The 14112-nt window shown below is 38.2% G+C and overlaps 1 protein-coding gene across 1 annotated transcript; it reads right to left on the bottom strand.

The window, feature by feature from the left end:
* Window positions 1-157: 157 nt before the first annotated feature.
* On the bottom strand, window positions 158-9172 carry LOC123506574 (translationally-controlled tumor protein homolog). Its single transcript, XM_045258786.1, is given in 5 exon segments — window positions 158-249; window positions 3183-3433; window positions 6161-6299; window positions 6302-6415; window positions 9072-9172. Coding segments are annotated over 4 exon segments (504 nt in total). The 5' UTR covers window positions 9100-9172; the 3' UTR covers window positions 158-249; window positions 3183-3210.
* Window positions 9173-14112: the final 4940 nt, after the last annotated feature.

Raw genomic sequence — 14112 nt, 5'->3', positions numbered from 1 at the left:
AGGAATATACACCCAGCACACAATGAGGGAAGGGTGGAGGTGGCAGTGGACAGAAACCCAAAATATCCTTTGGCTGCCAGCTCAATTGCCCCAAGTATTCACCACCAGACGTCAAAAGTTAACAAATACACATTCAAGGAGTACATAAAAGCTAGTGTTGATGAGCATTTTAATTTTATTAGCGCATATTAAATTCAGTGACCGTAATGAGTAACTGATGATCCAATGGCTATCCTGGTGTTATAGGGTCTGAAAAAGAAGGTCCAGAGTGAACACAACAGATGGCGGCAGCTGCAACATTATCAAGACATTCATCTTAAGGATAACCATTGAAGTTATTATCTTAAATATACGATAGAAGTTTCCTCATTTATATCATATCAAACCAGTATTTTTGTTCAGATTGTTTATATACAACTAGCCATTCCAATGTGTAGGTTGGCAGAGGCAGAGAGCAGAGGCAGGAATCCAGTTCAATGCAAAAAGAAATCCTTACATACAAGTCAAGTCTTGAAAGTAACCTCAGCCTCATGCAACAAATCTATTTGTAATAAAAATACAAGTCTTAAAGTAATGCCAAGAAAAGAAAACATATAAGCAAAAATGTGCTTGATCAAGGGTGTTCCAATTTCACACAACTAAATTGATAACTATGGCTGAATGGAAGGCAGTTCAGTATGCTAAAGTTTGAAATGTTCCAAAGTAGCTTCACTTACCAACACTAATCTGCCAGTTATCATTTGGATGTACTCATAGTAACACCACAGTATGTGGTAGTCAGTCATAATAGGTCATCAGATGGACTTCAAATCTACACCACCTAACATGAAATATGTCTTAAAGAGACTCACCAAAGAATCTGAAAACTTTCCTGATTTTCATTCCAATGATAGAACAAGATCTTGTCTCAGGCATTCCTCATTGATCACTGAAGACAATATCAGCCTAAGTCTGATGCCAACATGAGCAACACGATGCCAAAAGAATCAGCAGGGAGGGACACTAATCTATTTTCTGGTAATGTTTCTTCCAAAGCCTACTTAGTATTGTTTTAACTTTTCAATAGAAAATGTAGATGACTAATGACATTCATTCAAAATTCAATTCCTTTAATTATATCATTTTCACTCCCCAAATAATAGAATGCCACAAAAACACCACCACAAAAATATAACACAACTCTCCTGATGAAATATCCTTGAAAATTAGAGCATATGGAATACACAAGCAGATGTAACCACAAGAACTTGCCACCAACCAAAATTAGCAAAAGCAAATTCCTTGTCATTTTAATGGACTTACTACGGAAGGATAGCCCATCACAATCCACTCATCCTCAGTCTGTGCTCTACCACACTACAAGTCAAACAAAACTAGATACTAGTCCTATTAGACAAACACCTCAAGCCAAGCAAAGGCAGGCACATGCACTACTTATTATATGACAAAAAGTGAAGGTAAGACAAATACTACTGAGCAGTAAAAGACATGCAAAATTAACTATGGCTGATGCTTGGTATATACTAGGCCCTCATTCAATTCATCTGGGAACTGGAGTGACAAAAGGAAAATCAAGGCGTTTTCAGTAGCGGTGCGGCTGGGGGCATACGGAGTCAAACGGAGGCAAGTTTTTTTACAAACGCGAGCAAACGCCTTTTCAAAGTTTCGTTTGGCAAACGCTTTTTAGCCAATCAGCGTGGAGTAACCCCATCAACCTCATGGAATGAGATCAAGGAGTTACATTTTGAATAAAACTGAATAGTAAGACGTATGTTAGGCCAAAGAAGTGGGTACTGTAGATGTAGATTTACATTCACATATTGTGCGGCATACTGGAGAGAACTGATATCAAAAGTATGGCGTGAAATAAATTAAGGAGCTGGTGGTAGCTGGTGACATGTCGCATCTATCCGTCCTTGTTGTGGGTGTTGTCCGATTCCATACTTCTAGTCGTGACTTTGATACAATAGTAGTTACTTTTCTATTATTAGGTGAAAAAAATTATAATATTGTTGCAAATTCTTATATCATAAAGTAATGAATGATGGTAAAATACATTATCTGCTAAGTATTGACGTAATTCAATTATATAGGCGTCGGAAAACCGCAGCCATACATCAACAATGGAACACCTTCAAAACAAGCCCGCGTAGATCAAACCACTTCCAGGACTGAAGACCTGTTGTTTTTTATGAGTATTGCGCTGCTCGGCCCTCGGCATATACAAATGATGAAACACTGGTGACCTATAATACTCCCCATTAAGGAATAAATCTCCAAACTCTTCCACCATGCTGCTGTGTTTATGTCTTGACCACAGTGCTGGCTCAGGCGACTGATGTGTACGATAACTTCCCCCAGGGATTCAGATCACAGTGACACGGTCGTCTGGCACCACCGACGGTGTCCTCAGCACCGTCCTGTTCAGCGTGAACTCAAACACGTTTGGCCTTGCGGTGATGATACTGAAAACGCCTTTACATTTGCAGTGGTGAAGAGGTTGAAGTGAAGTTAAGTGAAGAGAATAAATGTTGGTGGATTATCACTGGACTCAAGTTTTATGATCAACCCCAACATGAAAAAAGCAAAAATTTTAGGGAATATTATGTTTATCAAACACTGGTTGACAAGACGGTCTTTGTGAATAAGCTGTTTATTCTATTTGAATTACCTTTCAATGGTGAATGTCTTAACCACTTATAATGCAATTGGTATATTTCTGAAAGACATTCCCAAGTATTCACTTGGAAGTGCATCACTACAGCAGCAGTGGAGTATGAGTCTATCAAGATGCAGTGACATATATATAAAGAAATAATTTCCACATAAGAATAATAAAACAATCATGGAAGATATGGCAGACAAAGAAAGCTTAGTATATTTGGGTACCAACCATAACAAAGCAGTCACAAAGCAAGGCATGCTTGGCTAATATGAATACCATATTTGATGGCTTATGATAACCTGCAACTTGGTTAGATTTTATGCAGGAGACAATAAAATTGAAAACATTCACTCCTCCAGCCTGCAGTCTCCAGATATGATATTGTGCTGCCATCATTCATGGAAGGCAAGTGCTTTCCTCAAAGCTTTTAAGGAGAAGTAATCTCATAAGCTGTCAAACATGGTAGTGGTACCTAATAAAGAGTAATTAACAACAATAAACACAATGATATACTCACAATTATATCTATAAATAAATATATTGGCTCATAGTTTCTCCTCCTCTAGACCATACTTGGGGAAGTACAATACTGGCCGCTCCTCCCCGTCAATTTCTTTGTAGTCGCCAAGCACCACCATGCCGTCAGGGTTCATGGACTCTCCAGTGAAGAACTGTAGGTCCTTGAACTTCTTGAGCAGCTCCTGAAGAGGCTTTTGGATGGATGGCAGCTTGTCAATGTTAGGTGTTCCCTCAAGCTTGCCCTTCAAACTGAACCAGAGAAAGCAGAAGTCCCTTAGTGCCAGAGCATCTTCAAGTATTGAAAGCAATGAATCAGTGTGATGGAAAAGTAACCACACCTGAAACTGCTTTTTACAAAACTGCTCATGAAAGCAAACATTTTACTGCTGATTGTCTTTTATGACATCCTGCATTAATTTATGTCATCTAATTACATTACCTTAAAAACTAGCTAGATACTTTGTGATATATACCAAAATACATAAATCAATGTACCTTATTTGAGGCTGGTATTGCAAGAGGGAGATAACCCTCATGACCCTACTTTCGAGAAAATACGCTTTAAAGTTAGCCACTTATTACGCATGGAAGGAAGGTCATACTATGCTATTACCATACATCAAAATAAAGGTCTCGAAGAGTTCTGTTTTGCCACCTTATTTTTATCTCAGCCTCCTAAAAAATAAAATAAATAAATAAATAAATAAAAAAAATAAATAAATAAAAATTTACCTACAGTTACTAGCCAAAAAAGTTACCTAGGGTAGGTTAGTTTTTTTTTTAGGGTCTTATGAAGTAATGTATAATACCAATACCAAAAAAAAAAAAAAAAAAAATCCAAGAAATTTTTGTAATCAAAAATTTTTTTTCTTGTGAAAAAAATTGTTTCGCTACCTAGAGCACCTATTTTCCAAAAACTTATGAGTTATCAATGAAATTACGTTACTTTATGATAAAACGAGTAGTATGTTACGAAGACTACGTTACCTGACTGCATTACATAATAAAAAGTATTTTTTTTAAATAAAAGTTGAGTACAGGCAACCCCCGTTTAATGAAGGTTCACACAACGAAATTTCGCTACAACGAAGGTTTCGTTTTACTACCATCTGCTCGTTTATGAACACCAAACTCGCTTTTAACAAAGTTTAAAAACTTAGTGAAAAAATTAGTATGATCATCTTGGTTGACTCTCATCCTTTACATTGGCTTGAAACAGTTAAGTTAATTATCGGGAACAATCTTTTATGCGTAAGCAAGGCACAATGGTGTGGGTCTGTGGAGAAAGATCAGGCAGGATTAAAAGCCGTGTTGTTTTCCGCAAGTGGTCCTCCCTGAAAGTAAAGAGGTTGTGATTGGCCGAGCGCAGGGGCATAGCGAGACGCTCACAGTTGATTGGCTCGCACACCACTACCACCAACCGCGGGTTATCCCCAGCTTGCACTCACTTCCAATGTTAGTCTCAATTTTTTTTTGTGTGAGTTTCGCTCGACTTTAGACCTTCAGAACACCAACAAATGGTCAATTTTGGTATGGCCGACGTGCTTAGGACCTTTTGACATCCTTTGTGAGCACACTGCCACCCGTAACTCGATTTCACCATTTTTGTGGGTTATCCCCCTCTTGCAATACCAGCCTCATTTGAAAGCATATAAGACACACCTTTCCCCAAAAAATTTGGCTTAAAAAATCAACCTGTGTCTAATATGCAAAGTTGCGACCTCTAACACTCACTGATCTAGCTTACTATCAGTACTTCTACTCTGCATGCATCATTATTTTATTGCTGGTACTTATCAAAACTATTATCAGTAATATTACAAAAACTAATTATCATAAAAATGAAAGCAACCTGATCTGTAAGGCTGTGATACACGTTTATAAATATCGCAGATAGGAACCCTGACTCAATGCCATCTAGCGGTGAGTAACAACAAGTTCATGATCATAAAAACACATCAACACCCACACTGTTATGGCAGCAGGAGGAAAAAGATCGCACCACACAAGTGGTAGGTTATGCCAAGGAGCATGGCAATAGAGCAGCAGCAAGCAGGGTTCCAGATACCGTTCGCCAATGTCGCCAATTGCAAAAATATTCAGTTGGTGCCTAGTTACACCCATACAGCGAAAAAAAAAAAATGGCGCCTAGCTTTTAAAAAGATCTGTGTAGCAGTAATTGATATAATCCTCCTCAGATCGATCTGCAGTAAACAGCAAGGACCCCACACTGCCCGTTATCCCCACGTTGCTTCTATCCGACGATCTCTTCACCATCAAACGACCTCATAATTTATGCACTGCGAAAATCCTAGCCGTAACATCATGGAAACGACTTATGCACACGATACCTCCAACATCAACAAATTAGCTCCTGGAAAATGCACTTGGCTACAATTTAGTTGGCTACACATTTTCAGAAATGGCTCCTTTAAAATGTCATTTGCTAAACTTTTGGCTCCTGTAATTCTGGGCCTAGCTGGAACCCTGGCAAGGGATTTTGGGCCACCACCTATGGATAAAATTGTGTGTCTGATGACAGCAAGAAGACCAACTGAAGAGCACAAGGAAATATAAAACATAATCTTCAATGCCCAGTCCCACATTGGCCAGAACTTGAGGATGCCATTGCTTCTGCAGCAATGTTTCCTGTTTGTGTAATGTTCTGCTGGATTGCTTTCAACAGTTGATGCTTAAATACACAAAACTTTTTTCCTGAATTTGACCTGCTGAAATGGGGTTCATCTTTTATGCCTGCGTGTCCTACATGTCGTCAAATACAGTATATCATGTATATAACACCTTTGAAATCAGCACTGAGCATAACATAGTCAAAGGAAGCCACAAAAAATATTCTTACCAAGGACATTTCTAATGGGGTGTGTACTGAAGGTACTAAGTCTGACAGAACTCCCTGAATTCTACTGAAGCTATACAATACAAACAGCTTAGTACCTGGTATGTGCCAACACTCACGTCTTCATGTAATCCTTCATGTAGGTGAGGTAGTCCTTCTTGGTGCCAAACCCAGTCTCCTGGAGGCGCATGTATATGACAACATCAATGCCAGAAATGCTGGAGCTCTCGGTGCCCTCATCTGCTTCCTCTGCAGAGGATTGGCACCGGCAAGTTCGATGTTGCCTTCGGTCACTGTTGTGTTCTTGCAAACCACCATGTAGAAGGCATCGTCAATGTCCTCAAACTTGTAGGTGTCTGTGAACATCTCATCACCTGGGAAACAAAGACACTGGCTGTATTACACAATCACACCACACCTAGCTCTGTGTTACATGGGATTACTGAAATGTAGAGAATTAGAGCAACCAGAGGAAATTCACCAAACTTTTCAAGCCAATATCTAGATTGAATGTAAGGAAATATGCTTTTCCATGTAGCATGATAAACACTTGAAATCTTCTGCCTCCTCAGTGGGTAGTTTCAGCAACTTCCGTAAAGAATTTTGAGGCCAAATTAAACCTATTCTGGGCAAATCAAAAATTATATTATGATTACAAAGCACATGAGATCCGCCACACACTACCAAAATATGGAAATGAAGATCTGGAGTCACAGGCATAAGCCTCTTCCAGGAGGTCAACTGCAAGAAACCGTGTGTGTGTGTGTGTGTGTGTGTGTGTGTGTGTGTGTGTGTGTGTGTGTGTGTGTGTGTGTGTGTGTGTGTGTGTGTGTGTGTGTGTGTGTGTGTGTGTAATTCACTGTTTGATCTGCTGCAGTCTCTGACGAGACAGCCAGACGTTACCCTACGGAACGAGCTCAGAGCTCATTATTTCCGATCTCGGATAGGCCTGAGACCAGGCACACACCACACACCGGGACAACAAGGTCACAGCTCCTCGATTTACATCCCGTACCTACTCACTGCTAGGTGAACAGGGGCTACACGTGAAAGGAGACACACCCAAATATCTCCACCCAGCCGGGGAATCGAACCCTGGTTCTCTGGCTTGTGAAGCCAGCGCTCTAACCACTGAGCTACCAGGCCGTGTGTGTGTGTGTGTGTGTGTGTGTGTGTGTGTGTGTGTGTGTGTGTGTGTGTGTGTGTGTGTGTTTACCTAGTTGTGTTTTACAGGAAGCTATGCTCATGTTGTCTTTTCTCCATACTTATAGTCATCATTAAAGTCATGAAACTTTGCGCTAAAACTAGTTTCATCCAATTTGTTCCATATTTCTATGCTTCCGTTTAGAAAACTGTATTTCTTAATGTCTCTTCTACACACGGTTTTTTTTTTCAATTTCATGGTGTCCCCTTGTATTTCTTGAGTCCCACACCAATAGGTCTTCTTTGTCAACTGTGTTCATCCCCTTCCATGCCCTGTATATAGCAATTAGTCTCCTCTTTCTCTCTTCTCTTGCAATGTTGGAAGTTTTAATATTTTTAATCTGTCCTCTTATGTTTGGTCTCTCAAACTTGAAACCATTTAGGTTGCAGCTCTTTAAATCCTTTCTATCTTCTTTATATATTTCTTACTATGTGGTGACCATATAAATGCAGCATATTATAATTTAGGTTAAATCATCTATTCTTTTAATTTCTTCATCTATATAGGGGTGTTGTGTTGTGTTGGTAAAAAAGAAGAAAAAAAAAAGTATCACATGATGGTGACAAAAAGGAATCTTGGAAAAACACAAAAAGGCATTTGCATCTTGAATCTTGCTTTACATTTCTTTGTGATGAAAACAAATTCTACAGTTCTCTGATTGTTCTAAGGAAGATAATTCCTTCCAAAAACACCTTCTGTAACACTTCCTCTTGTCATTAACCCCACTTTGAACAGGCTAATAGGAGCTAAATTTGTATTCATGTTATCTTTTCTTTGTTTATTTGTGTGTAAACTTTCAGAATCTCCATTATTATAAGTAGATTTATTAATTATGAATTGTTGTCAAGATTCAAACAAGTCATCAGGGGTTGCAGAATGGATCAATACATGTCACACTCATAACAACAAAGTGAACAGTTTTTTTCTAGTTTATGAACAAATGAGATGATATACAGCATTAGAGAAAACAATTCAAGAAGCAAGTCTCCACTGTGCCCTGGGAAAAATAAAGATACATACAACAACTATTAACACCACTAGACCTGATCTGGTAAACTCCACCCAATGACCAATGACCAGGTGAGTTTGCCAGGTGAGTCATCATACTTGTGGTGTAAAAGAAGACCAACAAGCACACTGCACACAATGGCTCTGCACCATCCCAGCTCCATGAACACTGTTGCAGCAATTTCCTGGTACTGTTGCCCAATACCCAGAGAGAGAGAGAGAGAGAGAGAGAGAGAGAGAGAGAGAGAGAGAGAGAGAGAGAGAGAGAGAGAGAGAAATATGAGACGAAAGACGAAAGCAGGAGAAAGAAAACGGCAAATATATACCCTACAAGTTGAGAGTAAGCCCAGCAGTTTCTCACCAGGTTAAAATCTCCAAACCATACCATACCCTGACATAACTAGCCCTATAGAGCACCAGCCTGACCTTGGCGTGACTTAAAACCACCACATATTCCTAGGTAGGGCGTACTTTGGGTGTTTCAATCGAACTGGTCAACCTTGGCCCACCCTCGCCCTCACCCCACCCATACACTAATCTTTTACAATGAGAGTATTTAGCATTTAAGTCAATATTCAGACGATTTATCCCGTTCACGTGGAGATGAAAGGCCATGTCATCTACCGGCTCGTCCAGCAGCCAGGCAGCACAAAGACAGCCTAGAGGACAGCAATCCCGTGACACCAGATTTCATCATTGTGTCACCATCAGCTGTCAGCCACTGCCCTACTTTCACTTAGCTAAAAACCTCTTAAATCATTACTCATCAAGTCCATACGTAGCTAGTTACCTTCAGCGTGAATTTGTCTCCAACTTACCTGAGACGATATCCTTGAAGACCTTCATGGTGAATGGATGATTCGCGCTAAATACGGAGCGGCGAGGAGGAGCAAGAAGGCCTGTGTGGCGGCGGGGCACGGAAGGACCGACCTGTAAACAAACAAGTGAGTCCTCACACGCGTCACTGCCCTACATAACCCGTTCCTTATTATTTGTTTTATTTTATTGGCGCTTTGGAGTTAGTTACAAAGCAAATAATACGGTCAAACTCAATTCTATATATGAATCTGCTGTTCTGTAATGGGATACGTGTAATGGCTTGCGTTTTGAAATGCTAAGAAATATATATCTAAAGGGGCACGTATCATCGGAGGATTAACCCCCTTCACAGGCCAGTGACATTACTACTAAGGGTATACGCGGTGCATGCAAAATACTACAGACTCTTTAAACAGTTTCAGTGGACAGAATTAATTTCTTAAGGGACAAAATTTCAATTTAAATTACCAATTAAATGTTTCTCAAATACATTATTTTTTTTTATACTTCTCTCTTATTTCTTAAGAAAAAAAATGTCTATGCCCTCATCAGTATATCTTGCTTGCATGTCCCAACAGTTTCACTCAAGACAGTGACAGACACTGGCAATTTGTCTTGGTGCGATGCTGTTTCCCACGCATTTCCATCCGCGCATCCTCTCAAGAAACCATAAAGCTATTAAGAAGCTTGCAAAGCTATATTCCCGAGTCCATCTGGAATAATGGATGGATAGCAGGAAAATGGAAGAGTAATAACCACTTGATCATGGGAAACAAAATAAAATAGTGAAAATGTAATCATCCCATCGACATGCGGATTTTAAAGATTTATTTATTTTTCATATATATATACGCACCTTAACTACCTTAAAAATTCTCAACTACACGTGTACGCAGTGGTTGCGGAACAGTAATTAGTCCCTTCAAAAGTGTGTCGTTATTGGATTTAGCCATGTGTATATATGCTTTCATGCAACGTCCTCTCTGCACTTGACGCTTACAAAGCATTATGGAGTTCCTTCTATCTTTCTCTATGACTGTGCCTCTGTGCCACCCTTTATCTGGTCAAGTTTTTGTCTACCTTTCTAAACGTCCAGCTTTTTTTTTTTTTTTTTTTTTGCGGAAAGTTTGCCTGGCATGCATTCAACTTGTCCCTCATAAAGGACCGTATTCCACTCCTTCAGCTACTGACATATAAATTTTCGAAAGCATTTTAATAAAAGAATCCTATTTGCCTACACTTTTGTTTAGTTTCTGACCAACATGTATTCCGTATAGTTACACAAAACAGTTATTACTCGCATTTCTCTTCTGTCCATCATGTTAATCACGAGCTGACAGTCTATTGTTACGCTTCCACCCCTTTTCTTGACAACTCTGGAACTATTCATGTCTGTAGTTTCTCCTGCCTATTAAACAGTTTCAAAAGTAAAACATTAAAGGCACCTAAGGAAATACACCGGTTGTTAAATCTTCTTTTCTTTTTTGGAGAAAGTTATTTGAGCGTCTCTCTCTCTCTCTCTCTCTCTCTGCACAAATATAAATTAACAAAATAAATGTTGCTAAAAATGGTTGTTTATACAGGGGCACGCAACACGTCATGACAATGAAGTTCGATGGAAATTACGTACTGGCTGAAATTTTGCATGCATCAAGAGCATTTCAAGAAGGCTGAAGCGATGAGTGTCACCGGGTGAAATAGTCCTGTGGCACATAATTAGCTACACGGCATAAACTAGGCTTTTTTTCTTCTTATCCAATAGCTTCTTTTCTGGTAGAGGCCTACTTTTTGACACTATTGAGGTATCTAGTGGTGTAACTCCTCTCACTTTGTCTTTAAGAAAATATACTATGTGTAATAGTAACTACTACTCCACCAGCAACATAACATGCATTCTATCTTAGTACAGAATAACTGGATGATATCAGTGAAAGAAAATACATGTTAAACATTTTACTAAAGAAAATATCTATCACAGACAAAAATACAACTGAAATGTTTCTGACCAATATTTTTTTTACATCTATTAATTAAAAAAGAGACAATCAATTTAATGAAAATTCAGCTGTAAATAACAACAATAAAGCTAACAACAAATTTGCATAGCAAGAATGCCACCTTGTTTTGACATTGGACTATTACTTGTGTAGAAATATATAACAAAATAGCTTTTCACTTAATAATAAAACTAAACACCGAGTAAAAAAGACTAACACCATTTTAAATATAAAAATTATTTCAATCTTGCCCAAGAAACACTCACTACACATATAATTATTCAATATATCATGTTGCACTGTACATAAAAATTACCCTTATTAAAAGTTATGACATCTACATTTTGTGAATCGTTTCATTACCTTCAGACAAAGAAAGTAAGAACATACAATTTCCATAGGCAAAATACACTACGAAGTGTTAAGATCCTTCCAAACAGCATTCCACAAATCTTCATTCTTATCCATGTTCACCAATATTAAACATTATTTTCTTACGCCATTAGTAATGCTATTTTGATCAGTGACAATGATATAAGAGCTGTCTCAAAGAATATTTAATGCTGCTTGCAGCTTGAAACTATACTGTTGCTTGCCTTCAATCCAGAACATTGACTTTGAAATAAATACCACCATCTCTCTTAAGCCATTTCTGGTTGAATTGTTCTCTTCTAGAAATCACTGATAAATAAATTCCATATCAACTAACACTATTGTATTTTAAAAGCAACCTCTCCCATTCTCACCCAATACACTACTCAATGCCACACCAACATCACAGCAAAAGGAATACAACAGTCAGCATAGGAATGAGCTCACCTATCACTACAAGAATGAACTCTGAACACAAATATCACTAGAAGAATGAACAAAAGCAGTCTTCAAACCAGTGGCAGCACCAGGAAATTTTCATCGGAGAGACTAGGATAAAATGTGAAGAGGCTTCACAAAATGTCATCAAAGTGAAGTATTAATGGTAAATTGCTGTACATAAATACTAAGGTACATTTCAGACTTCTGTACTCTTTAAAAATAAATGTATAACAATTTTTTATCTCATTTAAAACTCAGACCAAGAAAATACATAAAATCATGGAAATTCAGAATTCTATATATTCAACACTTATTACCATTAAGGTAAAAGCCACTCTATAAAAAGAAATAAAATATATAGACATGTGTAAGTAGTTAACATGGCAGAAAAGAATGATTTTATATGAAGTTAATATAATCTGAGGAAGAATAGTAGAAGTTAGAGCATGGCAAACAGCCCAAGAACTTTAAATCAAGATGTTACTTTAAAACTATACTGTGTTCTAGTGATTGGAAGTAACTGTGTCCATCATAGATAGCATCAATCTTCAGCTGTTTGGCCCTCCTACATTTAACTAATATTACAGCAAGGTTAGCAATATTGGAGGAATAGCTTGGCTTATTATTGTTTGGGCTCAAACCCTTTTGCTGCTGCCACTGCTTCAAAACACAGTCTTAAACAAGTCTTGATGCCACTGCTAGACTGCATTGCAACACCACAAACAGTGAATGCAACAAGCATGAACACACTAAGCATCACTGCATCACTCTAGTTTGGAGTGTCAATTGAATATAGAAGTCACCCACACATACATGCATAAACACACTACATTGTCTCAAAGGCTACCTGCGTGAGATTTATTCTGACAATCAATTGCATTCTTCACTTATAAAAAAAGTTAGGCTGTGACAGAAGTTGAAGATTTACCTTATAATGTCTGATGAATGAACACACACACACACACACACACACACACACACACACACACACACACACACACACACACTTTATACTTTGATGTATGAATCTAAATAAAAAGTATGCTTAAATGTGTAAAATTATGTGTATACTATGTAATTCAGCACTGAATCTATTAAGTATGTAACACTGAATTATTTTCTACAATTAATTCTATACTGGGTGTATAAAAGAAATCAAATTTACCAACCTAAAACAATTTTGTAAAACAGTAATTAATGAGAGCCTTACTTATATATGTGCTAAATTTACTAGTATCTTGTTTAATCTTTCAAGTAATAGTTGCCCTAACTGAAAATTTGTAATCTGTGATAAACTTATATAAGATAAGATATTCAACAGAAGATTTCAGGAGCTATATGGGATCCTGAGAAGAGCAAGTAGCTCTGACCAGTCAGTATAATATGCATAACAATATAACTAATTTACAATGACAATATAACTTTCACAATTTACTTTTCAAAGCAAGAATGCTCATCTTTCAGTACACACACATAGACTCTGAGGTTTTGTATGTTCCTACTCAATAACAGTGAATGTACTGGTTTACGCCTTCTAAAAAGTTTTACAATCTTACCAAGAAAAATCCAGATCATCTATCATTTAAATTCATTACTGCACTTCACTTTCCCTACAGTGCTTCTCATGGCATTATGCCAGATGAGCGCCCCAGCATAATGCCGCGACAAAAAACAATAGCCTACCATACAGGAGGGTCTTTTTCTGTCACAGCATTATGCCGGATACCAACCATTAGCATAATGTCACTGCCTCCCAACACACACCACAGTAGTACCTCACTGCCCATGTGGCTGTTGTGTTGAAAGGAAGTGTTGTGCCATTGTTCTCTCATTCACACCATCTTTTGTCTGTTTCCTTTGGTTTGGTTGGGCTATATCTTGGTGACTAGGGGTAAAAGGAAGTCGTTAATGCCTGTAACTATAGCTTCGATCATAGGGCTTCACAAAGCTGGGCTCCAGATGAGAAATAGTGGCAAATGTTGGTGTGAGTGAGCAATCTGTGAGAAACTGGGTGATGCATTTCAAAGACAATGGTGATATTGAATTACCATCTATTACCGTAAACCTCGGCCTGGCACGCGTCAGAAAGAACACGTGGGTTTTTTCTTTCAATTCTCTGGCAGTTATGGTAGGTGTACTCTCTAGCTGCCTTTTGAGCACAGTTAAAGTATGAACAGATGTCTTCTTTGAGAGGCCATGATGAGGTTTAGCAGAGAGTAACTCAAACACC

Source organism: Portunus trituberculatus, chromosome 20 (genome assembly GCF_017591435.1).
Source record: "Portunus trituberculatus isolate SZX2019 chromosome 20, ASM1759143v1, whole genome shotgun sequence".
Classification (NCBI taxonomy): Eukaryota; Metazoa; Arthropoda; class Malacostraca; order Decapoda; family Portunidae; genus Portunus; species Portunus trituberculatus.
Note: the sequence above shows the minus strand (reverse complement) of the source record. Positions and strands in the feature narration are given on the sequence as shown.